We start from the raw sequence: 27,238 nt of genomic DNA, 5'->3' as shown, positions 1-27,238 counted from the left end.
GGTAACATGGTGAAATCTTGTAGGTGGGCAGTTGGTTGGTTGGTAGGTTGCTTGGCTGGATGGATAGATATGGATGGATGGATGGATATGAATGGATGGATAGATGGGTGGATGGATGGATAGATGTGGATGTATTTATAGATATGAATGGATGGCTAGATGGATGGATAGATATAGATGTATGTATGGATATGAATGGATGGATACATGGGTAGATGGATGGATGGGTAGATATGGATGTATGTATGGATATGAATGGATGGATAGATGGGTGGATGGATGAATACATATGAATGTATTTACAGATATGAATGGATGGATAGATTGGTAGATGGATAGATATGGATGTATTTATGGATATGAATGAGTGGATAGATGGGTGGATGGATAGATAGATATGGATGTATGTATGGGTATAAATGAATGGATAGATGGGTAGATGGATGGATAGATATAGATGTATTTATGGGAAGTATGTATGGATATGAATGCATGGATAGATGGGTAGATATGTGAATAGATATGTATGGATGGATGGATATGAATGAATAGATAGATGGGTGGATGGATGGATAGATACGGATGTATTTATGGATATTAATGAATGGATAGATGGGTGGATGGATAGATAGATATGGATGTATGAATGGATATGAATGGATGGATAGATATGTATGTATTTATGGATATGAATGAATGGATAGATGGGTGGATGGATGGATAGATATGGATGTGTATTACAGATATGAATGGAAGGATAGATGGGTGGATGGATGGACAGGTAGATGGATGGATATGGGTGGAATAAAAGAAGGAATATTTTGACATTGTACCTAAAACAAGGTAGGAGAAAACACTGGTTTCAGATGATATAGTTCCTTAACTTCAGTCAAGTTACTTGTGAGTTTATCACCTAAATTTTTGTATCTGTGAAATGGATAAAAATGCCAACTTTATAGGACTGCTGAGAGAGAAATGAGATAAATTAAGTGAAAATTATTGAATATTATAAACCTTCATAAGTCTGAGCAATTATGTTAACAGTAGAACATAGCTGCTGTGTTCACCCCTCACCTGCCATCCTCAGTCAAAGCACAGGTTGGGCTAGAGCAACAGGAGTCAGGGCCTGTAGGTCACACCTGCCATCTGGAGCCCTTGATCTTTTGGAGCAGATTTTTACCTCTTGGAATATTCCCATTTGATTTCAGGCCAGCCTCTACAAATATATTTTCTTCCTTCCTTCATTTCTGGCATTCTGACTCTCCACTTACCCCTTTTGCAAGGGATGTATAAGTAGGAGCTGAAGCCCTGTGTGGGGGTCACATAATCCATACAGTTTTTGAGGAGGGTCGCCTTTTTCTTTGTGATAGCTCGGTTTTAACAACTCTGACCTGTTCAAGGCAGGATTATCTCAGCAATGTCTTAGGGCAGGCACACCTTGCTTCCAGTTCTTACAGACTCGGGGAAACACTACAGGGGAATGCCTTTCTTGCTGACAACAGCCACTGTCCTTTCATTTGCTTACCTTTTCTAGGCAGCCTGCAGTCTAGAAAAAACTCTTTACCCAAACACCTAATTGCCTCCTAAAACCTGAGGGAGGTGTTACTAAAGGGCAGTGCACTTGAAAAGAATGTTTGGTTCATTTTAGGCTGGTGTCATACGTGCATGTGAAGAGTTGATGCTTTCGTTGGAAACTCGGAAAATGGGCTACAGAGCAGATGGAGTAAGTCGGGCCGCTGCCCAGCTCCTCCTGCGTCAGCATTTCCCAGAGATCTATTATATGGTTTGAAGTGATGTATGTTATCACAGCATTGGAGGTTATATGACTAGTGTACAAAGATACAATTCAAAGCAAGTCTTAGTGGTTTTAAATTATCCATGCCCCATCTTTCTCCACTTGCACAGAAAATTGCAAGTTGATAGCTAGTGAAATCTGGTTGTCAGATTTTTTTTTTTTTTTTTAATCGAAGGGACCTAACTTTTAGCTCTGTGATACCCGTAAGTATATGTTATATGTAATTCCCACGTTGGAGGTATCTTTTACATTACATAAGTGGATTCTTGATCCTGCTACAGGGCACCAGTTCAGAACAGACCCACTTATCTGGATTGAATAATGCACATCTATTTGCCGAGAGTGTTATGTGTGCATGTGTGGGTGGCTCTGGCTCATGTCTTGTCATAACCGGCCAGTCTTATCCCCTGGCTCTGGCTGATGGGGAACACATAGAATGAAGTCTGGTCTCCAGTTTCTTAACACTAAGGGAAAAGAGGACCAGCAGCTGTTTCTGTTTAATGGCGATTATCATTGGGATTGTGAGTGTTCTGAAAATTTTTTACTCTTACTGCTTATCTGTAGTTTCTGATTTTTTCTACATTAGTTGTATATTGCTTTTTAAGGATAAGGAAGTAATAACTTTATAATAAGTATAATAAGGAAGAAAATGCTTTTCTCTTTTTTTTTCTTATTAAGAATAAAAAGAGAGCTGGGCACGGTGACTCATGCCTGTAATCCCAGCACTTTGGAAGGCTGAGGCAGGGGGATTGCTTGAGTCCAGGAGTTTGAGACCAGCCTGGGTAACATAGTGAAACCTCGTATCTACAACAAATACAAAAATTAGCTGGGCATTGTGGCATGTGCCTTTAGCTTCTCAGGAGGCTGAGATGGGAGGATTGCTTGAGCCCAGGAGGTCGAGGCTGCAGTGAGCCATAATTGCACCACTGCACTCTAGCCTGGGTGACAGAGAGAGACCTTGTCTCAAAAAAAAAAAAAAAAAAAAAAAAAAATGTTCTTTTGCCTTTAGTGAGCTAAAGGCATGGAAGAATTTAAATACCTAGGATACATCTGTCATTTAGCAAAAAGCAATGGAGAGCTTTGGGTTATTTTAGCCCTTTTCTTTGTTTTTGTTTTTGTTTTTGTTTGTTTTTATTTTCAAAGTGAAAGCAAGTTTATTTAGAAAGTAAAGGAATGAAAGAATGGCTGCTCCATAGACAGAACAGCCTAGCCCTTTGTTTTTAACAAAAGTGTGTTTTCCCACCTCTGGCCTTGCCTGCCTTGGGCGAAGCCATGTTGAATCCCATGTTGTTTATTCCTTGTCAGTCACTTGGTTTGTACGGGGACTGAACCACTCTTTAAGCTGTCTGCCCCTTGTCCCTGTGCATGAAAGTGGCCTGAACCTGATCTAGCCATGGACTTGGGACAGAGGAGTCCACACCACGAGGGAGGTGGAAGTCAAGACAGATGGCAGGGCTGGCAACAAGAGACACTATTCTCATGTCTGATGTAGTCTTGCCTTTCACCAGTGCCTTTCACATCCTACTGGGTACCCAGCTGAGTGGCAGGAGGGCCTAGTGATGCAAGAGGTTAAGACATGGTAGCAAGGAAGGGCTGGCATAGATTCTTTGGGACCGTTTGAAAATGTACATTGCCCAGAGTTTCTGAGACCATCGAGTATATTGGTAAAACCCACACCTAGTTTTAAACCCCCGAGGCGCTCCTTTCTAACTAGGAGGCTACTACAGAAGAGTGGCCTTGAGCTGTGCTTGGAGGACCAGCTGCATCACATTCACCAGGCACACTGGTGAAAATGCACATTCCTGAGCCTGCCTCAGACCTATCCAATTAGAGTCACTGGGACATCCTACTATTCCCCATGCATCTCCCTGTAATGTCTTGGCAACCAGATATACAGTTTCTCACGACTAGAATTATTATTTATATAAGAGTTTCATGATTAGGAATTATTTATTTCTTAAAAGCCATTAACAGCCTCTATATTTTTTCTTCTTTCCATCTAGCAAATTATCAAGCACCTACTTCATATTTTGGTACATGCTAGAAATGACTTCATGGAGTCTAGGAACTTTGGTGGTGTTTAGCCTTGTGGCTTTGGAACCTTGAGGACTTCAAGGCCATGAATGTGCCTGGAGTTTGGGGAGAGGTTGAGCTTTGGAGAAGTTGGGCTCATAGTCGTCTTCTCCACATCAACTTGGGCAGCCCTGTTTTCTATTTTGAGTTGCCACATATGAGTTCTTTTACAAAATATATTTTCCTCTCATTAAAAAAGGTGGGGGGGGGCACTGGGCACAGTGGCTCATGCCTGTAATCCCAGCACTTTGGGAGGCTGAGACGGGCGGATCACGAGGTCAGGAGATTGAGACCATCCTGGCTAACACGGTGAAACCCTGTCTCTACTAAAAATACAAAAAATTAGCCGGGTGTGGTGGTGGGCACCTGTAGTCCCAGCTACTCGGGAGGCTGAGGCAGGAGAATGGCGTGAACCTGGGAGGCGGAGCTTGCAGTGAGCCAAAATGGCATCACTGCACTCCAGCCTGGGGGACAGAGCGAGACTCCGTCTCAAAAAAAAAAAAAAAAAAAAAAAAAAAAGGCGGGGGAGGGGGAGTAAAAGAGACAGGGAAGGAAAGTAAAAAACAGGCTTAATGATGTTTGCAATCCCATTAGAATCTCAATTTCTACAATTTGCTACTTGAAGTTGTCAAAAATCATGTTCTAAAGGAAAATCCCTTTTTTGCCTTCATCCTATCACTTCTCACATAAAACAAGACCTTGTGGTTCAGGGTTCGTTGTTGTAAATAACCTGTCAAAATCTCAAGGATAAGTATTCCCCCTACAAACCCTGCCCCCAATCTACTCATGATTAATCCTTTCATGTAATGGCAGGCAAGTTAATTGGTATAGATTGTTAGTCATTTTCCAAATGATAATGGTCACTGGTGCAGATAACCAAGCTACTTGGAGATAGTTAAAGAGAGGTCCTCCACCTGGCAATACTGTGTATGCCTTCGAAGGGCCGATTATGGTTTCTGAGATATGGAAGCCATGATTTAATGCTGCAACTTGGAGGTGGAGGATTTGCAGAGGTTGTTTTGGGGTAGAGGAGAATGCAGAATCTCCCCTCTCTGAATCATGGCTTATTCCTTGGAAACCTGTCATTCACAAACCCAATTATGTGCAGGTAGAATGTCAACTCTGACAGAATGAAACCAATGCACCCTTTGTGTGTGTGTGTCTGTGTGTGTGTGTATGTGTGTGTGTGTGTGTGTTTAATGAAATCCTGCTTTACTAGCAGGTTCTATTTTCATAAATGTCTATTTTAAAAAAAGCCAAATCATATATTTCCCCACACACTTCTGAATATGTTTCATTCAGGTGAGAAGCCTTAATCAGTGTGTTGAAAGAGAGCTGTTGGGTGTTGCTGTGTGCATTTTGCCAAAGTGGGAGAGATGCAGGAATGAAGAGAAATCCTCTTAGCATTACCTCTGACCCTCTGCCGGCTTCTGAGAGTCTGGGCCTTGGGTTCCCAGTTTATAGATGGAGGTTATTAAATTAGCCATTATCAAAGGCTGTCATGGAATCACTCAAAGGTTGAAAATTCTTTACAAAGAAAAATGTCGTGCCACGGGAGTGCCAGTTAATTATAAATGAGAAGTGGAAGGCAGGCAGCTAGCATGGAAAACAGATAAGGTCCTTGTGGCTTTGAGTTACTATTTAGGGTTTTGGGTTTTTTTTCCTTTTCTTCCCCTCTCCTTGGTTTTGCTTTTGTGTGGGTGTGAGGTTTTGTTGTTGTTGTTGTTCAGAAGTAAAAGGGTATTCTGTGGTTGGAATCAGATTTTCTGTAAGTAACTTTTTGGTTCAGTGGTCAGATAGAGCCTACTTGGAGTCCCTGTTCTGCTCACTATTTAGGGTTGATTAACTACTCTGAATAGTTCAGTTGCTTAACTGCTTACAAGCCACTTAACCACTCTGGGTCTTTGTTTTCTTCTGTGGGAAGTGGAGATAATATTTCCTTTCCTGGAGGACTGATGGAGATAATATTTCCTTTCTTGGAGGACTGATGGAAGAATCTGGGGTCATGTATATAAGGTATAAAGCAACTCAAATGCTGGGCATACAGCTCGGTATGTGCCCCCTCCCCATCCTGACCACCTGTATCCTGCTTCTTTCTGGTTTTCAGTAGCACTTGCTGCCTTTAATATACTTTGTGATTGAATGACTTGTTATGTGTATGGTATGTTTCTCCCCTCTGAGAACGCAGGCCAAGAGGTCAGGGATCTTTGTCTTGGTTAGGTATCCAAGTACCTAGAGCAGGCCTTGGTACATGGTAAGTGCTTGTTAGTTATTTGGGGCTTGTTGTTGTTGTCGTTGTTGTTTTGTTTTTGTTTTGGGGTGTGTGTGTGTGTGTGTGTGTGTGTGTGTGTTGAGACAGCTTCTCACTCTGTCACCCAGGCTGGAGTGCAGTGGTGCGATCTGGGCTCACTGCAACCTTCACCTCCTGGGTTCAAGTGATTCTTGTGCCTCCACCTCCCGAGTAGCTGGGACTATGGGTGCCCGCCACCATGCCCAGCTGATTTTTTTTTTTTTTTTTTTTTTTGTATTTTTAGTGGAGACATGGTTTCACCATTTGGCCAGGCTGGTCTCGAACTTCTAGCCTCAAGTTATCCATCCACCTCGAGTTATTTGTTGAATGACCACATAGGGCCTCAGCCCTCCCCATCTTCTCTTTTCTGTTTATCCTTCTACTTGTTGATGCTTATTCTGGATCTGATTCTGCACTCCTCATCTGTTTTCTTCTTGTCTTTATTCCTTCTCCTGGAGCCTCAGTTCGTTAAATCATGTCCATCCGGCATTAGTGTGCTCTTCCCTGCATAATCAGTACCTGAATAAATGAATTTTATTGGTGGATATTTTGGGACTGAATTTGGTAAAAGTTTTCTACATTTCAGTGTTCAAGTATGACTTTCTAGTAAAAAGCATTAGTCACCAAACAGCTTACTCAGTTTACTTAAACACACTGAAACTTGTTTTTCCTTAAGTCATAAACTGGAAAAAAAATTATTGGAGAAATAAACTGACTGCTTCCCAACAGACCTGACCATTGTGCAGTAGCTGATTAATTAAAGAGTTACTGTTCAAATGAGCTCTATTTTTAAAAGCAACAACCAGGGTTTGGATGGAACTTCTTTGAGTTTGGAGATGCAAACCAGATCCAAGGTGTGCATTCTGTCTGTGTATCTTTCTGATCCGATGAAAGCGGGAAATGGGGGAATCTGACAAGCCAAAATCAGTTTGGTTAGACTAAACTGATTTTGTTTCTTCAAGTGCATTTTTATGTCGAAATTCAGGTACAACACATCAATAGAATAAAGATATAAAACAACTAATCATCTTGATAGATACAGAAAATGCATTTGACAAACTCCAACACCCTTTTGTGGTAAAAACAACAAACTAGCATAGAAGAGAACTTCCTCTACCTGATGAAGAGCATCTACAGATAACTCATGGCTAACATGATACTTAATGCTGAAAGACTGGTGCTTTCCCTTAAGATCAAGAACACAACAAAGATGTCCACTCTTGCTACTTCTGTTGAACATTGTACTGGAGGTTCTAATCAGGGCAATAAGACATGATAAAGAAATAAAAGACATGAGATTGAAAAGGAAAAAGTAAAACTCTCTATTTGCACATGATATAGTCTTATATAGAGAAAGTTCTAAAGAACACACACACACACACACACACACACAGAGGCACACAAGTACCTAAACTAATATAACTAATAAATGATTTTAGCAAGATTGTATGATTTAACAACAGTATAAAAATCATTTATGTTTCTATACAATAACAATCTGAAAATGAAATTGGGAACAATTCTAATTACAATAGCATCAAAAAGAATAAAATACTTAAGAATAAACTTAGAAGAAGTACAAGCCTGTGCCTAAAAACCACAAAATATCATTGAAAGAAATTAGATTGAATTAAATGGAAAAGTAGCCAGTGTTCAACTCTTCAAATTGATAAATTGATCTACAAAGTCAGTGTATGTCTATCAAAACTGTAGCTGGCTTTTTTTCTTTTTGCACAAATTGACAAACTAATCCTAAAATTCATATTTTATGAATGCAAATGCAAGGAACGAAGAAGAGCCAAAACAGTTTTTTAAGAGAAGAACAAAATTGCATGACTCATATATACTTCATGATTTTAAAACTTACTGCAGAACTGCAGTCATCAAGACAGTGTGGTACTGGCACAAAGATGGACATACAGACCACTGGAATAGAGCTGAGCATCCAGAATAAACTCTTAACAGCTATGGTCAGTTGATTTTTTGACAATGGTACCAAGGCAATTCAATGGGGAAAGATTATTCTTTTCAATAAATGGTGCTGAAAGAACTGGATAGCCACATGAGAATGAAGGTGGTCTCCTACTTAGTGCCATATACAAAAATTAACTCAAAATGGATCATAGACGTAAATGTAAGAGCCAAAACTCTACATCTCTTAAATTAAAATGTAAGAATACATCTTTATGACCATGAGTTATGCAATGGCTTCTTAGAAATGATTAAAAACAGGCCGGGCGCGGTGGCTCAAGCCTGTAATCCCAGCACTTTGGGGGGCTGAGACGGGCGGATCACGAGGTCAGGAGATCGAGACCATCCTGGCTAATATGGTGAAACCCCGTCTCTACTAAAAATACAAAAAACTAGCCGGGCGAGGTGGTGGGCGCCTGTAGTCCCAGCTACTCGGGAGGCTGAGGCAGGAGAATGGCGTAAACCCGGGAGGCGGAGCTTGCAGTGAGCTGAGATCCAGCCTCTGCACTCCAGCCTGGGCGACAAAGCGAGACTCCGTCTCAAAAAAAAAAAAAAAAAAAAAAAGAAATGATTAAAAACAACAACAAATTAGACTTCATCAAAATTAAAAACTGTTGTGCTCAACAGATGTCATCAAGAAAGTGAAAAGACAGCCCACAAAATGGAAGAAAAAATGTTCCTATCATATATCTGATAAAGGACTTGTATCCAGAACACTTATAACTCAACAATTAGAACACAACCCAATGAAAAAAGATGGACTAAGGATTGGTATAGACATTTCTCTATTCTAAGAAGATATATAATAAGCACATAAAAAGATATTCAACATCATTAGCCATTAGGGAAATGCAAATCAAAACCACAATTAAATACTGCTTTATACCCACTCTAGTAGCTACGATAAAAGACAGACAGTAACAAATGTGACAAGAATGTGGAGAAAATGGAACACTCATTCATCAATGGTGGGAATGTACAAAGGTGCAGATATTTTGGAAAACAATTTGGGAGTTCCTCAAAATGTTAAATCTAAAGTTGCCACATGACCTTGCAATTTCATTTCTAGAGATATATCCAAAAGAATTAAAAACATTGGCCGGGCATGGTGGCTCACACCTGCAATCCCAGCACTTTGGGAGGCCAAGGCAGGCAGATGACGAGGTCAGGAGATTGAGACCATCCTGGCTAACATGGTGAAACCCCGTCTCTACTAAAAATACAAAAAAATTAGCCAAGTGTGGTGGCGGGCGCCTGTAGTCCCAGCTGCTTGGAGGCATGAGAATGGCATGAACCTGGGAGGCGGAGCTTGCAGTGAGCCGAGATCGCGCCACTGCACTCCAGTCTGGGCGACAGAGTGAGACTCCGTCTCAAAAAAAAAAAAAAAAAAAAAAATTAAAAACATACATCCAACTGAGAGCAGTGGCTCATGCCTGTAATCCCAGCACTTTGGGAGGCCGAGGCAGGTGAATCACAAGGTCAGGAGTTCAAGACCAGCCTGGCCAACATGGTGAAACTCCGTCTCTACTAGAAATACAAAAATTAGCCAGGTGTGGTGGCGCATGTCTGTAGTCCCAGCTACTCAGGAGGCTGAGGCAGGAGAATTGTTTGAACCTGGGAGGCCAGAGGTTGCAGTGAGCCAAGAGGGCACCACTGCACTCCAGCCTGGGCGACAGAGCGATACTCTGTCTCAAAAAAAAAGAAAAAAAAAAATTAGCCAGGCATGGTGGCATGCACCTGTGTGGTCCCAGCTGCTTGGGAGGCTAAGACAGGAGGATCACTTGAGCCCAGGAGGTCAAGGCTGCAGTGAACCATGATTGCATCACTGCACCCCATCCTGGGAAACAATGAGAACCTGTCTCAAAAAACAAAACAAAACAAATATCCACACAAAAAATTGTACATAAGTAATCAGAGCATCATTATTCATAAAAGCCGTAGGTGAAAATAGTCCAAATGTCCACAACTGATCAGTGAAAATGTGGTATGTATATACAATGGCATATTATTCAGCAATATAAGGGAATGAAGGATTGATACATGCTATAACTTGGATTAACCTTGAAAAATCATTCTGTATGAAAGAAGCCAACTTCAGAAGACCACGTATTGTATGATTGCATTTATATGAAATGTCCAAAATAGGCAAAACCATAGAGACAGAAAATAGATTAGTGGTTGTCAGAGCCTAGGGGGCAGGGGGATATGGGAAGTAACTGCCAGTGCTCCTGGGGTTTCTTTTGGGGGGGGATGAAAATGCTATAAAATTAGATAGTGATGACTCACAATTCTGAATGTATTAAGAGTCCATGAATTGTACACTTTGAAATGGCAAGTTTTATCTTATGTACATTGTATCTTCACAAAGCTGTTATCAAAACATCAGGCACATCTGGGGATTAAAATTCTGGGCTCTTTTATCACCTTTATAAGGTGCTACTGAAACTAATAATTTTAAAAAGAGTGAACATGAAATAACTTATTTCCTTAAAATTTTCCTCCTCTATTCTTTTTTTTTTTCTCTTTTTATTTTATTGGTGGAAGCTAGAAATGCTTTTGTGTTGCTGACATCAACATATTTATTGCTTCATCATTTCTGTAGCTATGGATAAGAGAACAGATGGTAACCTTAAAAGAGAAATGTTCAGTTTGGGAGATTTTTATCTTTGGCTGCTACCTTTTGAAATAATTCACATGCATGATCTTCTTGTATATAAAAAAACCCACCAACATAGGGAAAATTTGGGTTTCTAATTAGAATTCCAAAGCTACAGGGATCTTTAATGGAGGTGAAATTGTCTTTCCTGTGAGATCTTAGGGCCAGACGTGTTTCGTGAGAAAGAAATATGTGTGTTTGCTCTTCTTCTTAAAGAAAATTTTACCTGCATTTTTTAAACCATTTTCTCCATTTTCCAGGGCTTAGGAACCTTTCATAAAAGCAGTATGTTGTCAGTATTTGTTATCTACAAGTAACATTTCTGGTCAGCATATGTATTATGTATATGTAATTGCTATTACAGTTAAGGAAATTGTGGTCATGGGCCATATCCAGTGGTCTACTTAGTAAAATAAAAACTACATTACCATTCCTCTTGGGGTATTGATTTAGAAGAGAAGGCTGGGGTCCACATGTAAAGACCCTTAGCATGCTTACCTGGTGGCCTCTGACCTTTCATGCTGTTTTCACATGCGTGTACCACGCCTTCTGCAAAGACAGGCATGTTCTGGAACACTGCTCGTGATGCCTTTGCCTGATGCCCATTGCCAAGGAATGTGTTTATGGTTTGGGATCCAAGGGCTGGTGACTGGCAGGCTCTTGAAAAAAAAAATGGTTTTTTCTTCTTTCTCACCTGCTCCCTTTACTGCCTGCAGGAAGATCTGCCTGCACTGCAAGTGTCCCCAAGAGGAGCACATGGTGACAGTGATGCCGCTGGAGATGGAGAAGACCATCAGCAAACTCATGTTTGACTTTCAGAGGAACTCGACCTCAGATGATGACTCAGGCTGTGCCTTGGAAGAGTATGCCTGGGTCCCGCCGGGTCTGAAGCCTGAACAGGTACCATTCTGGGTGGGAGCATGCCGGTTTGGGTGTTTCATTTTGTCTTACTGGTACTTCCTCATTCCAGTTCTGTAGGAAAAGTAGACTTTGCTGATTCAGAGAAGCGGTAGGGCTAAATAGGTTGAAGATGCCAGGGGCCCCAGTGGAAAATGAGGAAAGGAAATGAAATTGAGCCAGGAGTGATCCATTGCTAATTCATTCTGTATTATCATTATTAACCATTACCAGGATTGTCTAGAAATGTCTCAGAAACATTGGTTTTAAAACATTAAGAGAGTGAAACTTGGTTTTGGGGGTGGAGAAGAAGAGTTCTACATTGGCTCTGAGTCTTTACAGTAAGACTCTTCAGATATAAGAGTGAGGAAGTGTGAATTTTCCTTACTCTTCCCATTGATTATGCTGTGTTCAGACATTAAGTTTGTAGTGTTACTTTACAAAGAAAGACACTGGCATTTCCTGAAATGTCTTGGCACCACCCAAAGGCTGTAAACGTCATTGGCTTGATGAAAAGGTCTTCGTGGCAAATGAAATTAGGCACAAAGGTAGGTTTTGTTTAACCAGCAAGGTATTATTTAAAAATTTAATTAGCTGCTAATACTTTTAAATTAGGGATTTTTCATGTAAAGGTGTGCCACATTTTTCTCAGTGACATACAGCCTCTTGTATATTTTGGTACTTCAAATTTTCTCCTCCACCAGCCCCATGTTGTTTAAGAAGCTCTTTTATAAGCTGGGTATTTTCATGATGTTTCCTGTGAAAATCTGAAGTGCCAGAATCTGAAGTGTTTGACCACTGTTGACTTCCTCTGACACGTAAAATTTCTTTCTCAGGACATCTCTATGTCCGACAAAAACATTTTAAAGTTTAAACAGCCGTTGAAATTTTAACTCGGGAACTTTAGGTGTGATAATGCTTTTAGGGAAAATTCTTTTTAAGTTTTTTTTTTTTAACTTTATTTTCAGTTCATGGGTACATGTGCAAGTTTGTCACACTGGTGTCATGGGAGTTTGTTGTACAGATTATTTCATCACCCAGATATTAAGCCTATGACCCATTAGTTATTTTTCCTGACCCTCTCCCTCCTCCCAGCCTTCACTCTCTGATAGGGCCCAGTGTGTGTTGTTCCCCACTATGTGTCCGTGTGTTCTCATCATTTAGCTCCCACTACATGAGACATGCAGTATTTGGTTTTGTGTCTCCGTTAGTTTGCTAAGCATAATGGCCTCCAACTCTATGCATGTTCCTCCGAAGGACATGATCTTGTACTTTTTATGGCTGCACAGTATTCCATTGTGTATATGAGTCTAATATCTAGACTCTATAAGGAACTTAAACAAATTTACAAGAAACACCAAACAACCCCATTAAAAAGTGGGCAAAGGACATGAACAGACGCTTTTCAAAAGAAGACATGCATGAGGCAAACAAGCGTATGAAAAAAAGCTCAACATCACTGATCATAAGAGAAATGCAAATCAAAACCACAATGAGATACCATCCCACACCCATCAGAATGGCTATTATTAAAAAGTCAAAAAAAAAAAAAAAAAAAAAAAAGAACAGATGCTGGCGAGGTTGTGGAGACAAAGGAATGCTTATACATTGTTGGTGGGAGCATTAATGAGTTCAGCCATTGTGGAAGACAGTGTGACAATTCCTCAAAGACCTAAAAACATTAATACCATTTGCCCCAGCAATCCCATTGCCGGTTATATACCCAAAGGAATATAAATCTTTCTATTATAAAGACACATGCACACATATGTTCATTGTGGCACTCTTCATAATAGTAAAGACATGGCATGAACCTAAATGCCCATCAATGACAGACTGGATAGAGAAAATTCTTTATAATAAAGGAGAACCCAAGAATTCATCCATAACTTAATAGTAGTGATACTAATATAATCTCATAGATTAGCCACTGCTCATTTTCTTCTAATTTTGAAGTTGCAAATTGACAGATGAAATCAGGGAGACAGGTAGGATTTGTTTAGCCAGCAAGGTATTGTTTTAAAATTTAATTAGCTACTAATACCTCAAAATTAGAGATTTGCTTCATGTAAAAGTTTATATTTATGTCGTGAAAATTTGAAGATCTGGTATCTCATCCCTGTAAGGATATAATTGTCTGGAGTTGAGTGATGGCCATTCCTTTTAGACAAAGCTTGATTATACCAAATCATCCCAGTCTCTACAAAGTCCATTTTATTCTTTCATGTTACCTTCCAGAACCCTACAGGCACTTTCGTTTTGTGATCTCTGTTCTAATTCTCACTGCAGGGGAGAAAATGTCTTAGAATAGAAACACTCCCAGAAAATAATCTCCATGAGAATTGAAGGTAATTCTCTGTTGGGTTATTAACAGGAAGAAATGAGTGCTTTCTCCAGTTTGTGAGTTGAGGTTATATCTTCTGGTTTAGTAAAGATTTTATTATTAAATAATTAGTTTAAGAAGAATGAGAGTGTTTGATTGAGTTTGTTTAGACACTCAGAGAGGTAGTGGCTGACTGCATAACTTTGTTTGACATTGCCATTCTACCACCAGTACTTGAACAGTGTGTTTTCATACCTAGATACACCTGTGAGCTTGTTTCATTTTCTTGCTAACCTCATTTCCAACAGCTTCGAAGCAGCCCATCTTTCTTTTGTTCACCTGAAGGACATTGCTTCTTGCTAAATTGGACTCTGAATTTTCCAAAGTCAAGCTTTTGTCACTTTCCTGCTTAAAATGAGTTTTCTCTAAAACCATTAAACATCATGCTATGAAATGCAGATTCAGAGAAAACTTTCTACTCATATTGACCCAAGAAAACAGACAATTTCAGAAGCTAGGGTTTTGATTAAATTTATGATTTCAAAAGTGAATACTAATGGTATTTTTGGAGGTCCCTTGACTCATCCAAAATGAATGTCTTTGGGAAGCATAAATCTGAAATTTCTTCGATTTGTTTTGAAAGCAAATGATTAGTGCCATTAAACAAGTGGTTTGAATTATGTCAAATGAAAGGATAGTCGCATCTCTAATAATTCTGTTGTTCTTTGGATGGTTTTCCCTATTTCCTACACTTACTTAAATCTTTTTGACACAGATGATTAGAAAAGGAAATAGCTCTGCAGAGAGAGAAAACCTTCTCATGTTATTTTAAGCATCCTATAGCACCTAATAAAATATGCATCTATATTAATGGTGTTTGAAGGGGTCATATTGTATGTAAGAAATGAGCTTCAAATTTTTAAATTAGAAGATCTTCTAAAGTCTATTACATACAGCACTGTTTATGAATTTAAAGGGTTTTTTTTAGAAAGCTGTATAGTATGCTGTAAGAAAAAATTGAGTTCCTAAATGCCCTTCACTAATAAAAATTCTGATGTTTAATATATTAACTGTCTGAGAAAGTCTATTTTTCTATCAAGAGAAATTATAGGGAATGTAAAAATGCTTTGTCCTGGAGGCAAAATATTAAAGACTAGTTAGGGTTGAGAGTAATGTACTTTCATTTTTGTTAGAAACCTTTCATTTCACTCCCAGGTCGTAGGTTGGTAATACACCTTCAGGTGATACTCTTTATTATTTTATTTCTCCTGAGAAATGCCTTCTATTGAATATAATGCAAGCAAAAGCCCCCTCCCTTTTAGGGAAGTGTTCTTGAATATAGGCATTTAATTTCATAAAAATTCACTAGTTGTAAAACTCAACCTTTTAAAAATAGTGGGGAAGTAATAAATATAACAAATGATGCCAGAAAGGAAAGACATTTATCTCATGATCTCTAATGACTGAGCTGAAAACTAATCAGAGAAGTTGTTCAGATCCTTTGCCTCTGCTCACTCCAAATAAGGTGTTTAATGGTAACAGAACAGAGGGCTGGAATCTGCCCCTAGTTGACCATCTGAAGTCATTTTTTATTTTTTTTATTTTTGTTTTTTTAAGAGACAGAGTTTTGTTGCCACACAGGCTGGAGTGCAATGGTATGATCATAGCTCACTGCAACCTTGAACTCCTGGGCTCAAGGGAATCCTCTTGCCTCAGTCCTAAGTAGCTGGGACTGCAGGCACATGCCGCCACACCCAGCTAATTTTTGTATTTTTTGTACAGAAGGGGGGTCTCACTTGTGCCCAGGATGGTCTTCAACTCCTGACCTCAAGCAGTTCTCCCAAAGTACTGAGATTACAGGCATGGGCCACCATACCTGGTCTGAAGACATTCTTAAGGCATCAATTTCATTTCAAACTCAAACAGTGAATAGTGTATACCCTATCCCTTTCAGGTGCTATGATGATACATTTACAGTACATAATATTAAAATAAGAACTTAGAAAATAATTAACAAGCTCTAAGAAGGGCAAATAGTGAAGAGGATTTCTCAGCCTCAGCACTATTGACACTTCGGACAGATAATTCTTTTCTGTGGTGACTGTCCTCTGCATTGTGTAAGATGCTTAGCAGCATCCCTGGCCTCTACCCACTAGATACCAAAAGCACTTCCCATTTGAGGTAACCAAACATGTCTCCAGACATTACCCAATGCTCCTGGGGAATAGGAAAACCACTGGGTAAAAGTGATGTTAAAAACTGGAGGATATCTATCTTAGCAGAATTCTGGCCCAATCAAAACAAAAAAGGATGACTCAATTTAGCAAGTATTTATTGAGCACCTACCATGCTCTAGTTCCAGCTTAGAACAGTTGCTGCCTTGTACCATGGGTATTCAGCAGAATGAAAAAGTGGGGATCCCACACTGCTTGAGCAGAGGCTGGTGCTCCCTGAGGCAGATCCTGCCATCTTTGCTAAATCAAAATGAGAATTGGAGCTGCATGACCAGTTGGCCGTGGAGGGTCACCTTTTTGTTCTTCAATCCAAAAATAACTTTTTCCTCTTTTATAAAAAGAAGACTTGTTCATTAAAAAAGAAAAGAAAAATGTGAGACGTCCAGGAAAGCAACTAAAACTCACTCATAATTCCACCAACCAAGGAAAATTATGTTTCAACCTTTTTGCCTGTGTTTTAGTCTGTTTTCACACTGCTGATAAAGACATACCCAAGACTGGGCAATTTACAAAAGAAAGAGGTTTAACTGAACTTGCAGTTCCACGTGGCAGAATGAACGTGTCTCACAATGATGGCAGAAAGCAAGGAGGAGCAAGTCATGTCTTACATGGATGGCAGCACGCAAAGAGAGCTAGTGCGGGAAAACTCCCCCTTATAATAACCATCAGATCTCATGAGACTTACTATCACGAGGCCATCATGGGAAAGACCTGCCCCAATGATTCAATTACCTCCCACTGGGTACCTCTCACAACACATGGTAATTCAAGATGAGATTTGGGTGGGGACACAGTCAAACCATATCAGCCTGTATATTCAGGTTTCTATGTGTGTAGGAGTACATTTCTGCTTTGATTTGGACAAAAATGTGATGGTGCTCTGCACTTATCCTGAGCTGTCTTTTCTAGGCCATATATTGTGAATATTTTTCTGCATCAGTATATTTCAGTCTGGATTATCCTTTGTAATGGTTCGATAGTTTTGTGTTGGTAGGTTCTAACCTGGAGCGGTACCACTACCTCTAGAGGGCATTTGGAAATGTATGTTTGGGAGAGGGCAATTACTATCTAAATGACTGGGGGACTCCACTAGCCTATGGATGGTGCCTTGAGATGCTAAGCATCCCAAAAAGTACTAGATGATCCTGCGCAAAGGAGAATGGACCCATCCCAAATGCCAAGAGTACCATCATTGAGCACCATGGAGCTGAGGGTTTAGTTTTGACCACTTGCATTGATTGGCGACTTTCCTCTATATTACAAGACAGCAGCAACTAACCTTATGCATTTTATACATGTGCCTGCTCCTCTCCATAAGCATAATTTCTGGAGGTGTAGTGGTCATGTATAAGCTTCTCTGAGGTTTTAGATTCATGATGCTACACCACCCTCCAGGAAGGTCGTAACTGGTATGTCTTGTGGGTGGATAGCTTTCATTGGGTGCATGTGGGTTTTCTATTAGTTCTCCTCCTTGCTCCTCCTTGAAATTCTGAAGAGGCCATCAGATTGCTTCTTCTGAGTGGATGTCTTTTTCATTGATGTTTTGGATACTCCCAAGTATTCATGGAGGGTTCTCAAATATTAATATCTCCAAAGGTTAGTAATTTGACCTTGACCGTAACTGTGTTTTAGCACAGAATAAGTTGCAATTAGATTCATCATCCAGAACACTCAACTTTCACTTCAAACTGTCACAGGAAGGATGAAGAATGGATACCAAGTGTGATTGCCTAGTTTTTGGCTTTCCGAACCTTTTTCTTATAAGTAGTAAAATAGGACAGCCAGTACTACCCAGAGACAGGGATGAATTAGTTGGATTTGAGCCCTGTGAAGCTCTAAAATATCTCTTTTGGGAGTGTATAAAATTATTTATTTGGCTTTTATTTTAGTGACTATTACTCATCCATCAGGTGTCAGATTAAATGTATCTCCTCAAATAACTACTTTGGCTAGCCCCAATTCAAGATTAGGTCCTCAGTTACATGCTTTGTAGCAAACCCTGCAATTTTTGTTATTAACACTTATAAAACTTATAATTAGATACTTATTGGTGTAAGTATTTGTTTAATGTTTGGCTTCCCTGCTTTCCTTTAAGGTCCAGGAGGGCAGGAATGTTGCATACTTTGTTGTTTAGGAATCCTCCCAGCACCTAGCACAGTGTCTGACACATGTCCAGCACCCAGCAAACATTTGTTAAGAGATAGACCGACGACAGGGGTCCTCTGCAGAACCAGAAATGTTCAGGTCGCATCACACTGAAGAGATAATAGCCTGTGGCATTATTTTCTACATAAAGAATTATTCCATATCAATTATTTCTGTTCCCTCGGCTGCTCCTAAAGATTTGTATTCTAAGCAGATTCCCCTAGCCATCCCAACTGCTTCAGAGTTTTCTTAGGTTGCAAAAAGGTCAGAGAGGGTGACCTCTTGCCAAGGGCTGCACTAAGCAAACCTGAGGCAGCTCCAAGTCCCTGGGTGTGGAGCAGGGTTGGAGGAGCAGTGGGTCTGGCAGAAGCCCACTGTGTATTCAAACTTAGACACCATTTATGTCCCAATCTGAATCTGGGGAGCCCAGTGAGAGCCATGGCATGAGGAGAAAACAGCATGGCCCAGTGGGAAGAGCCTTGCTTCTGATATCAGGCAAATCTCTCTGCTACTCCATCACTTTCTGACCACAGTAAAGTTGTTCAGTCTCTGAGACCCTCAGTTTCCTCTTGATGAAGATGACAATGATGATGGAAAAATTACTAAACTTTCATTGAACCCTTGCTATGGGCCCACCATCCTTTTTAACACTTTGCATGTATTATCCCATTTAATTCTCAACCTACTTTATTTGGTAATTATTCTTCCTGTCTCCACTGTAGGGTGAGTAAAGCAAGGCTCAGAGAAGTTAAATAACTTGCCCAAGATCACACAGCTAATGAATAGCAGAGACAGATATAATCTCAGACAACCTAACTTTGGAGCCAGTACTACTAGACCTGGAGATCACAGCGCTGATCTGGCCATGGATGAGAGAGTGCTTATAATGCTCCTGGCCCTCTGTCTGCACATAGAAGTTGCTCAATGAGTCAGTTGTTTCCTTCCCACCTTTCTTGTGAAATAGTAGTATGTGACTAACTAATTACTATTGCCCTGAGCCAACACAAAGAAGAGCAGAAGGAACATTTGGCTTCCGGGAAAGAGGGAGGTTAGGTGGAGATGGAGAAGGCAGGTTAAGCATAGGGTTTATAGGAATCCTAGAGTCCTTCTCGGCCTTCTCAAAAGGTTTTCATAAAGTAATTTTGAATTCTGCCAGTATGGAAAGCTTTCTGTTTCCCAGGCCTTCTGCTGCGGGATTGTTACAAAGATACAAATTTGTCCCAGTGAAGTTCTCTGGCTCTATGGAGCCTGAGGAAGTTATTCAGCGCCCCAGATGCAGCCTCTTGATTCTGAATTCTCTAATGCCCCAAGCAGGCTTTGGGGCTATCTGCTGAAGTACTGAGCTCTGCCACCCACCTTCCTTGGTGCCTGAGATCTCCTGCAACATCACAGTCCTCAGACCTGCGAGGAATGAGTCCTTGGGGAGTTTTCTATAGGCTTCTCAGAGTGCAAAGGGAGTCTTCCCACAAAGAAGAATATTCTACGCATCTCCCTTGGGGGATCAACAGGTCAGCAGAGGCTCCTTGATTTGGCCTCTGTGCCAGTTGGAACCTTGTTAGTACCTGTCTCCAGTGCTCGGCTATGGGCTTCTTGGCAGCATTCCACTTGATTTTCCCCATGAGAGTCCAAGGAATGAATCAGAGAGCATGCTAGAAAATTGGGTGAAAAGGAAATGGCCATTGGGCTTTTCTTGTTTCCTCATTCACCTGTTTAAGGATGTTTATTTTATACCTGCTATGTGTCAGGCAGTGTTCTGGGCACTGGGGACAAAACAATAAACAAGAGACTTAAGGTTTCTGCTGCACTATAGTTATGTGAAGAGTAAAGACAATTAGAAAACAAATAATTTCAGGTTGTGATTTTTTTAAAAAAAAAACCTAGTGATAAAAAAACCTTAAGAATAGACATGTAAATATTTAGAAAACTCTTACGTGTGTCAGACATTTTCCTGGGTGCTTTAGAAGTTGCTTCTCACTTAATCTATCCTATATATATTTAAAAAAAAAAAAAAACAAAACAGCTTCTGAGATCATGGATGTGGACCAGGATGCTGGGGGGATTGGCTAATTTAGCCTGATGGGTCAGATCCAGCGTCTCTGGGGAGGCAGTATTTGAGCTGCTACTGAAGATGCCTGCTATGCAGAGATCTCATTTGTTACAGAAGGTAATGTATTCATTTGAGTGAAACTCAGAAGTGAAATGAAATCAGTACCAACTTTGTGCACAAAGAATTTGGGGAGAGTATTGGAAAACTGTTTGGAGGGAAATGAATGGAGGCCATGCAGTGCTCAGTGCTTGCTAAGGCATCCCAGGACATGAAGGTGGGCCAGTTCCACTACCTTGCTTGCCCCTGGGAAATTGGAGGTGCCTGATCATCCATCCCCTTGATGTTTCTGCCCGAAGTGCAGATAGGGCAACAGAGAGCCCCCATTTGACTACAGAGGTAACATCTTCCATATGTTAAATTCATAGCAAGTACTCTACTTACATTTATTTATGTCCATACTACCTTCCAAAATGTGAGTCTGTTAGAGACGGACATTGTCTTATTCACCACTCTATGCTCAGTACCAAAAATAATGCTGGCACATACTAGCCATTTAATAAACAGGGTTTGCGTGAATAAACAATCTGATTTAATCCTTGGTACAAAATCCTCTGTTTTTCCATTGAAATCATCGAGGCTCACAGGATCAGAAACTTGACTAAGATACCACAGTCAGCGAGGGACAGAGACAGGACTTACACCGGCCATCTGTCTGACTCCAGTGCCCATGTGGGCTCTTCCTCCTCCACCCCTTCCACATGCACAGTGAAGAGCATGCACGTTGCTCCACTCAGGGAATCAGATCCAAGAAAGCAGACGTGGTGTCAGTTGGAGGAGGGGAGCAGCATGAGTCACACAGGCTCTTTCATTCTTAGGGATGGGAAATTTCTCCTAATCTGAAGTTGACCTTGGTGACTAAGGAATTCATCTTTTCCCCACCTCCAGTTTCCCCACCACTGCAGGAAGCAGCATGGCCCTGCTTCAAAGATTTATTGCCCTATCGACAATCTCTGTTTATCCTTATCTCTTCTCACTCTCTTACCCTGGCTTTACTGTACTTCCTCCAGGGGCTCTCATGTTCCTGGTACAGATAGCATCACGTACCTGGGCACTCAATAGTGACATTCATTCAGCAAATATTTATTGAGTGCCAACTATATGCCAAGCACTTTCCTAGGCACTAGGGTACAGCGGTGAAAGGCAAACAGGTACCCCTGCCCTTGTGGAGCTGACAGTTTAGTGAAGGATGTGGGACAACTTAACAGCTGAATAACAAGACACATTCAGAGACCGATGTCAATTAGCAAAGCAATAAAAAAGGGTGATGCAATCTAGAGGAAGGAGTTGACAGGCTTTGTCTGTAAAGATCTAGCTAGTAAATATAGGCTTCATGGATTATGCAGTCTCAGTGGCAAATCCCCAACTCTGATGTTGTAATGCGAAAGCAGTCATGGACAAGAGGTGAACAAATGGGCATGGCCATGTGACAATAAAACTTTACTTACAAAAACAGGAAGGGGGCCTGATTTGAAACACAGACCCCTGATTTAGAGAATCTATCTACTTTAGATTGGATGGCTAAGAAAAGCCTCTCTGCAGGAGTGACATTTGAGCTGAGTCGTTACATGGAATGATGGCTTGATTACCCAGATTTGGTCTGTCTCTTCCGGTGGGTTTCAAAATGAGGCTCCCATACCAGTAGTACTAGTATCACCTGGGAACATGTTAAATGTAGACTCTTAGGACTTGCCCCAGACCTAATAAACCAGAACTCTGAAGATGGAGCCCAGGAATCTGCTTCAACAAAGCTTTTAGGTGTTTCTTATGCATGACAAAGTTTGAGAGCCATTACTCTTGGCTAATGGAAAAGCCACATTGCTAGGAACAGATGAGGCCACATCTTGACTCTGTCGCTTATTAACTCTGTAACCTTGGGCATCTCAAGCATCAGTTTTCTCAGCTGTAACACGGAGATGCTTCTGCCCAGTCTAAAGTGGCTAACAGAGAAGAAGTGAATTCATCTCTGTAAGGATCCTAGGAGAAGGCAGACACAAAATAGGTCCTCAGCAAATGGTAGCTGCTGAACTCATCAGAATCATTATTTGAATCTCCAAGATGCTGAAGCAGATTTGCGTGCAGATACTAATGAATGGTGTGCCCCAGAAGCTACCCCATCCCATTCCTGGCTTTTTGCCTTTGACTGGCATGCCCTGGATATCACCCAAATACAAGGCTGATTGTTAAAGGAAACTCAGGATGCTTTTAAAAGTCTTTCACTGGCCCTGTTTCTTCAGCTCCCTTTCTGGCCTGTTAACCTAGAGCATGCGCTGATCCCTTTTACTGCAGGACCATGAATTATACAGCTGTGACTCACCACCATCCGGCTGGGGCCACAGTGCCAGGCGTCCAGCTTTACCGTTAGCTTTCAGGCTACTGACAGTTTGCTCTTTTATATGAGAAGCTATTTATACCAGGAGGGACAAAGGCTGGCAGATGCTGGGGGAAGGGAGAGAAGAATGACAAAATGGTTCATCTCTCAAGGTCTGCTGGGTGGTTTTGGCTTATAGGAAAGGAATGCACAATCTAATAGCCCTTCTAAAACCCCCATAAAAACCATCATTAGACTCACCAGCCATTTGCAGAGTGTTGTCTTTATTTCATCACTCCATCAGCACATGCTGAGATCAAAATGGAATTTCATGGTGCAGGGAGATGCATGTCTCTCCAACTGAATTGGATTAAATTCTCCCTAAGCTGCATCTCCTAGTTAGCCTTCACTGTCACTCACCTCAGTATTTTCAATGCAGTTCCAGAGATGAGTTGGAAAGGGAGGGAAGAAGGGGGCAGAAGGAAGCTTCAAAGCAGTCCACCTCACTCTTCTCGGGAAGCCAGTCACATGAACAATGCTGTGTTTATCTTGGCTTCAGAAATACACTGATGTCATTGGATGGCAATGGGAAATATGCCTGTGTGTGCAACTTTCAATAAAACTGCCTGTTAATAAACTTGTTTTCAATGGAGCTGTCAGAGTTGGGACTAGAACCTGGGTTCCCAGGCTTTAGGGCCTCTGCCAGTTGAAGTCAGCAGCAATGTGGCCAGATTCCACCAGCAGGGACTTGTCAAGGCTTGCATGCAGATTATAAGGCCTGGAGAGGCCAAGGCTCATTTGCAAATGCAGGAAGAGAGACCTACAATAGGAGTTCTAGCTTTCAAGACAGATGTCTCCAACCTTTACAGTAAATTCACTCTAGGGTCCTAAAGATTGGGACTTGGCCTCTGACTTAGACTTCCTGCATAAGTTCACAGCTGCACACCCTTTCTTGTGACTGGGCAGTCTACACTGTAGCCTGGTGTGAGAATTGATGTAGTATCAAGATGATCTCCTCTGCCTTATGATGTAGGAGATATTTTGAGTAATTTCATGGGATGACTGGATTAATCCACCACCAAATCAACAAGTAACTAACTTCCTTCCTCAATCTATTTACCTGCCTGTGCATCCATTTATTCATTCATTTGTACATTCAGCCATTTATTCATTCAAGAGTTGTTTATTAAGTACCCATATGTGCAAGCTGTTAGTATATGTGTGATTTCAGTATGGCAGTTTTCCAAGTCCAATCAAAACCTGGAGCTTTCCACCACCAGTCTTTATATGTTGCTTTAGGTGGCCTGGAGCCATACACAGGTAGATGTAGAAAGTGTCTCATGGAAGACCCATGCAGACATCAGGCTTTGTGCTGGCCTCCGATGACTTCTGTGTTTTGAGTACCTATCTTTATGGGTTCATAAGTGTTTGAGAGTCTGTGCTGCTTTCCAACATTGGCCAAGTTAATTCACCTTCCCAAGCTTTCATCTCATCTTCTGAAAAATAAGGATGTCAATACTTAACTACAGCATAGTTGTGAGAATTAAATGAAACAATGCTTTAAGCATTTGGGGTTTTAAAAGTGGCTACTCTTAGTTTTCTTTTCCATAGTTAAAAATTGGAAATAACTCAAAAGTCTGTCAACAGGTAGATGGATAAACATATTGTATTGTATCCATGTAGTATACTACTACTTTACAATAAAAATGAATGAACTGTTAGTCTATGCAACATAAATCAGAATCTCAGAATCATTATTCCAAATGAAAGAAGCCAGGCAAAACAGTACCCACTATGTGATCTCATTTATATAAAACTCTAGAAAATGCAAACTAATCTATAGTGACAGAAAGCAATCAGTAGTTACTTGGGGATGGGGAAATGAGAGGGAGAAACGACAAAAGGATCGAGGAGAGTTCTGGGGGTGATAGGTACATTTGCTATCTTGTTTATGTTGATGCTTTCATGGGTATATACATATGTTGAAACGTACCAAATTGTATGCTTTACATGTGATTTATTATATGTGGATACCTCGATAAAGTGGTGGAATAAATGAATGAATGAAGTTGCTCTTTAGCAAACAGGAAGGCAAGCTTCCTCCCATGCCAATGGTGGAGGCTTCCTATGGTTTCATCAATTGCCTCAGGGAGTAGCTAAGTCTTTTGCCAAGCCTTTTGTTAGAAAGAACTGCTCAGTATTAATCATGCACAATGAAAAGGAGATTTGGGGTAGAAATTCATCAACATCCAGATGGATGGCACAAGAAAATGAGTTCCACAGACTGGCTCATTTCACAATCTCTAAGCTCCCAAGGACAGTGCCTAACACGTAGTTGGCACTCAGTAAATAGTGGTGGTAGTTGTTATTGCTATGGCAATTTTTAGTGGTACAAAAGTAATTGCTGTTTTTTCCATTACTTTTATCAGATAATCTAGCTTGGGGACTGACTTTTTCTAATTCTTAGTTTGGAGGCTCTCTTTTCCTAACTTACTGAAAGATACCAAAAATTCTAGCAGCAACCTAAGGGGTTCTGTAAACATTAACTTCCCTACAATCCTGGGGTCCTGAGAAACCTTTCTGACTCTTGCCAAAGGGCGTTAGGAAAAAAGAGGTGGTGTCTCCATCCTCAGTGGATCTGGTGTTTGGTGAGAGGGTAATTATTTCCTCAGGGTGGATAATCAAAATTGTGAACACTCAATCTCTGTAAGTTCCCAAGGACAATACCTAATATGTAGGCCCTAACATTTGGGCCTTTTTTATAGTCTCCTTTCTCTTCCATCATTCTGTAAATTATTGCAAGAATCATAGCTTTAGAGAGTCAACCAGGGAAAAAAGCTACAGTGCCAACCAACTAAGTTTGCCAACCACTTGGCAACTCTATGTGTGTTGAGAGAGAAGGTCAAATGACGTGGATAAATTTGAGGTTGGGCTTGAACATAGTTTTGAAACATCCATCTTCTTTTGTGCCCCATTGCTGTGTGGATAGTCAAGAATTCATCTAGATGGTGAATATGCCATTAGAAACAGCTCTTCTGGACTGGAACAGTGGTTCATACCCATAATCCAAGCTACTTGGAGCCTGAGACAGGAGGATAGCTTGAGTGATCGCTTGAGTCTAGGAGTTTGAAACCAGCCTGGGCAGCATAGCAAGGTTCCATCTCAATTTTTTTTTTAAATCAGTCAGTCGGTGATGTGGGCCTGTAGCCCCAGCCATTCAGGAGGCTGAAGCATGCACATTGCTCAGGAGTTCAAGGTTGCAGTGAGCTGTAATAGCACCATTGCATTCCAGCTGGATGACAGAGCAAGGCCCGGTGTCTTAAAAAAATAAAATTAAAATAACTAAACATAAGTAAAAGACAAAGTTCTGCTGAAATATGGTCAGTGGGACCATTTACTGTGGTCTTTCTTAAGCACAGTAATTAAGAGCCATGGCTGTGATATCAGACGCAGCTGGGACCTGATCCAGCTCTGCCACTGTCCAGCTATATTTATGATGGGAGCAAGTTGTTTTACCTTGTTGAGGTCATTCTTTCTCATCTATAAAATGAAGACAGTAATATTTCCTGCCTTGCAGAGGACTTAATCAGTACCTGGCATTTCAAGAAATGTGTATCTTTCCAGACTAGAATGGCCAATTGTTTTGAAAACACTTTTCTTGGTAAGGCCTGTCTGGGGAAACAAGACTGAGATCTAAGTCTGAAGTTCTTGTCCATAGATGTTGGGGGCAAGAATTACAGCATCCTAAGATATAAGCATAAGCAAAACAAGACAGAGCAGAAATTCTTAAGCCCAAACCTTGGATTTAATATTTAAGAAAACAGTCTCAGAGAACATACATGACTTGCTCATTGTCGCATAGGGCCAGTGCTTACGGAGCAGTTAATATTCCACTCTTCCCCTATGACATCAGGGGGAAATACCTAAGGAATGTAGATTGGGAAGATACACAGAAAAGACAACATTCAAGTGCAGAAAGAGTCATGAATCAGAAGTTTGTTTTCAGACAGCGATCAAGTGGCCTTGACCAAGTTTCTTTGCATCTTCTAGCTTCTATTTCCCATTTGGAATGTAAAGATGTGAAATATTTTTTTCCATTATAAAGTAAAAATAAACATGGCAATGTTTCCAAATTGTTAGAAGAAAGATGGTAGCGTTCATGAACAATAATTACTGTTGCTATGATATACTCTATAGTTTTCATGTTTGCCTTTTTGGTCTATCAATGCCAAATGAAGGCAACTTAAAATCTTTCTCTGTAATTATAGATTTGTTTTTCCTTATATTTCTGTTTTTGCTTTATGTATTTGAGGCTATGTTTTTTGGTGCCTACAAGTTATGGTATATAATATGTAACATAACCTATGGTTATACTATAGTTTTGATAGATTATTATTTTGTAACATTCGTTATAAATAAATGTGTTATTTATTTTTTAT

General features: G+C 40.5%; 3 protein-coding genes across 5 annotated transcripts in view; all 3 read left to right on the top strand.

Annotated features, from left to right (window-relative positions):
* The window catches only part of THOC7 (THO complex subunit 7), a 738,093-nt gene that overhangs the window by 360,503 nt on the left and 350,352 nt on the right, over nucleotides 1-27,238 (top strand). The gene's annotated exons all lie outside the window — the stretch shown is intronic.
* The window catches only part of PSMD6 (proteasome 26S subunit, non-ATPase 6), a 1,096,682-nt gene that overhangs the window by 896,752 nt on the left and 172,692 nt on the right, over nucleotides 1-27,238 (top strand). The gene's annotated exons all lie outside the window — the stretch shown is intronic.
* PRICKLE2 (prickle planar cell polarity protein 2) overlaps nucleotides 1-27,238 on the top strand; it is a 353,218-nt gene that overhangs the window by 236,341 nt on the left and 89,639 nt on the right. For all 3 annotated transcript variants that reach the window (XM_050781222.1, XM_050781224.1, XM_050781225.1), the window contains one exon: nucleotides 11,502-11,685. In XM_050781222.1, the coding sequence (XP_050637179.1) occupies nucleotides 11,502-11,685 (184 nt within the window). The remainder of the gene's footprint in view (nucleotides 1-11,501; nucleotides 11,686-27,238) is intronic.

This window comes from Macaca thibetana, chromosome 2, assembly GCF_024542745.1.
Source record: "Macaca thibetana thibetana isolate TM-01 chromosome 2, ASM2454274v1, whole genome shotgun sequence".
NCBI classification, from domain to species: Eukaryota; Metazoa; Chordata; class Mammalia; order Primates; family Cercopithecidae; genus Macaca; species Macaca thibetana.
The sequence above is the reverse complement of the archived record's forward strand: the minus strand, read 5'-3'. Positions and strand labels throughout refer to the sequence as shown.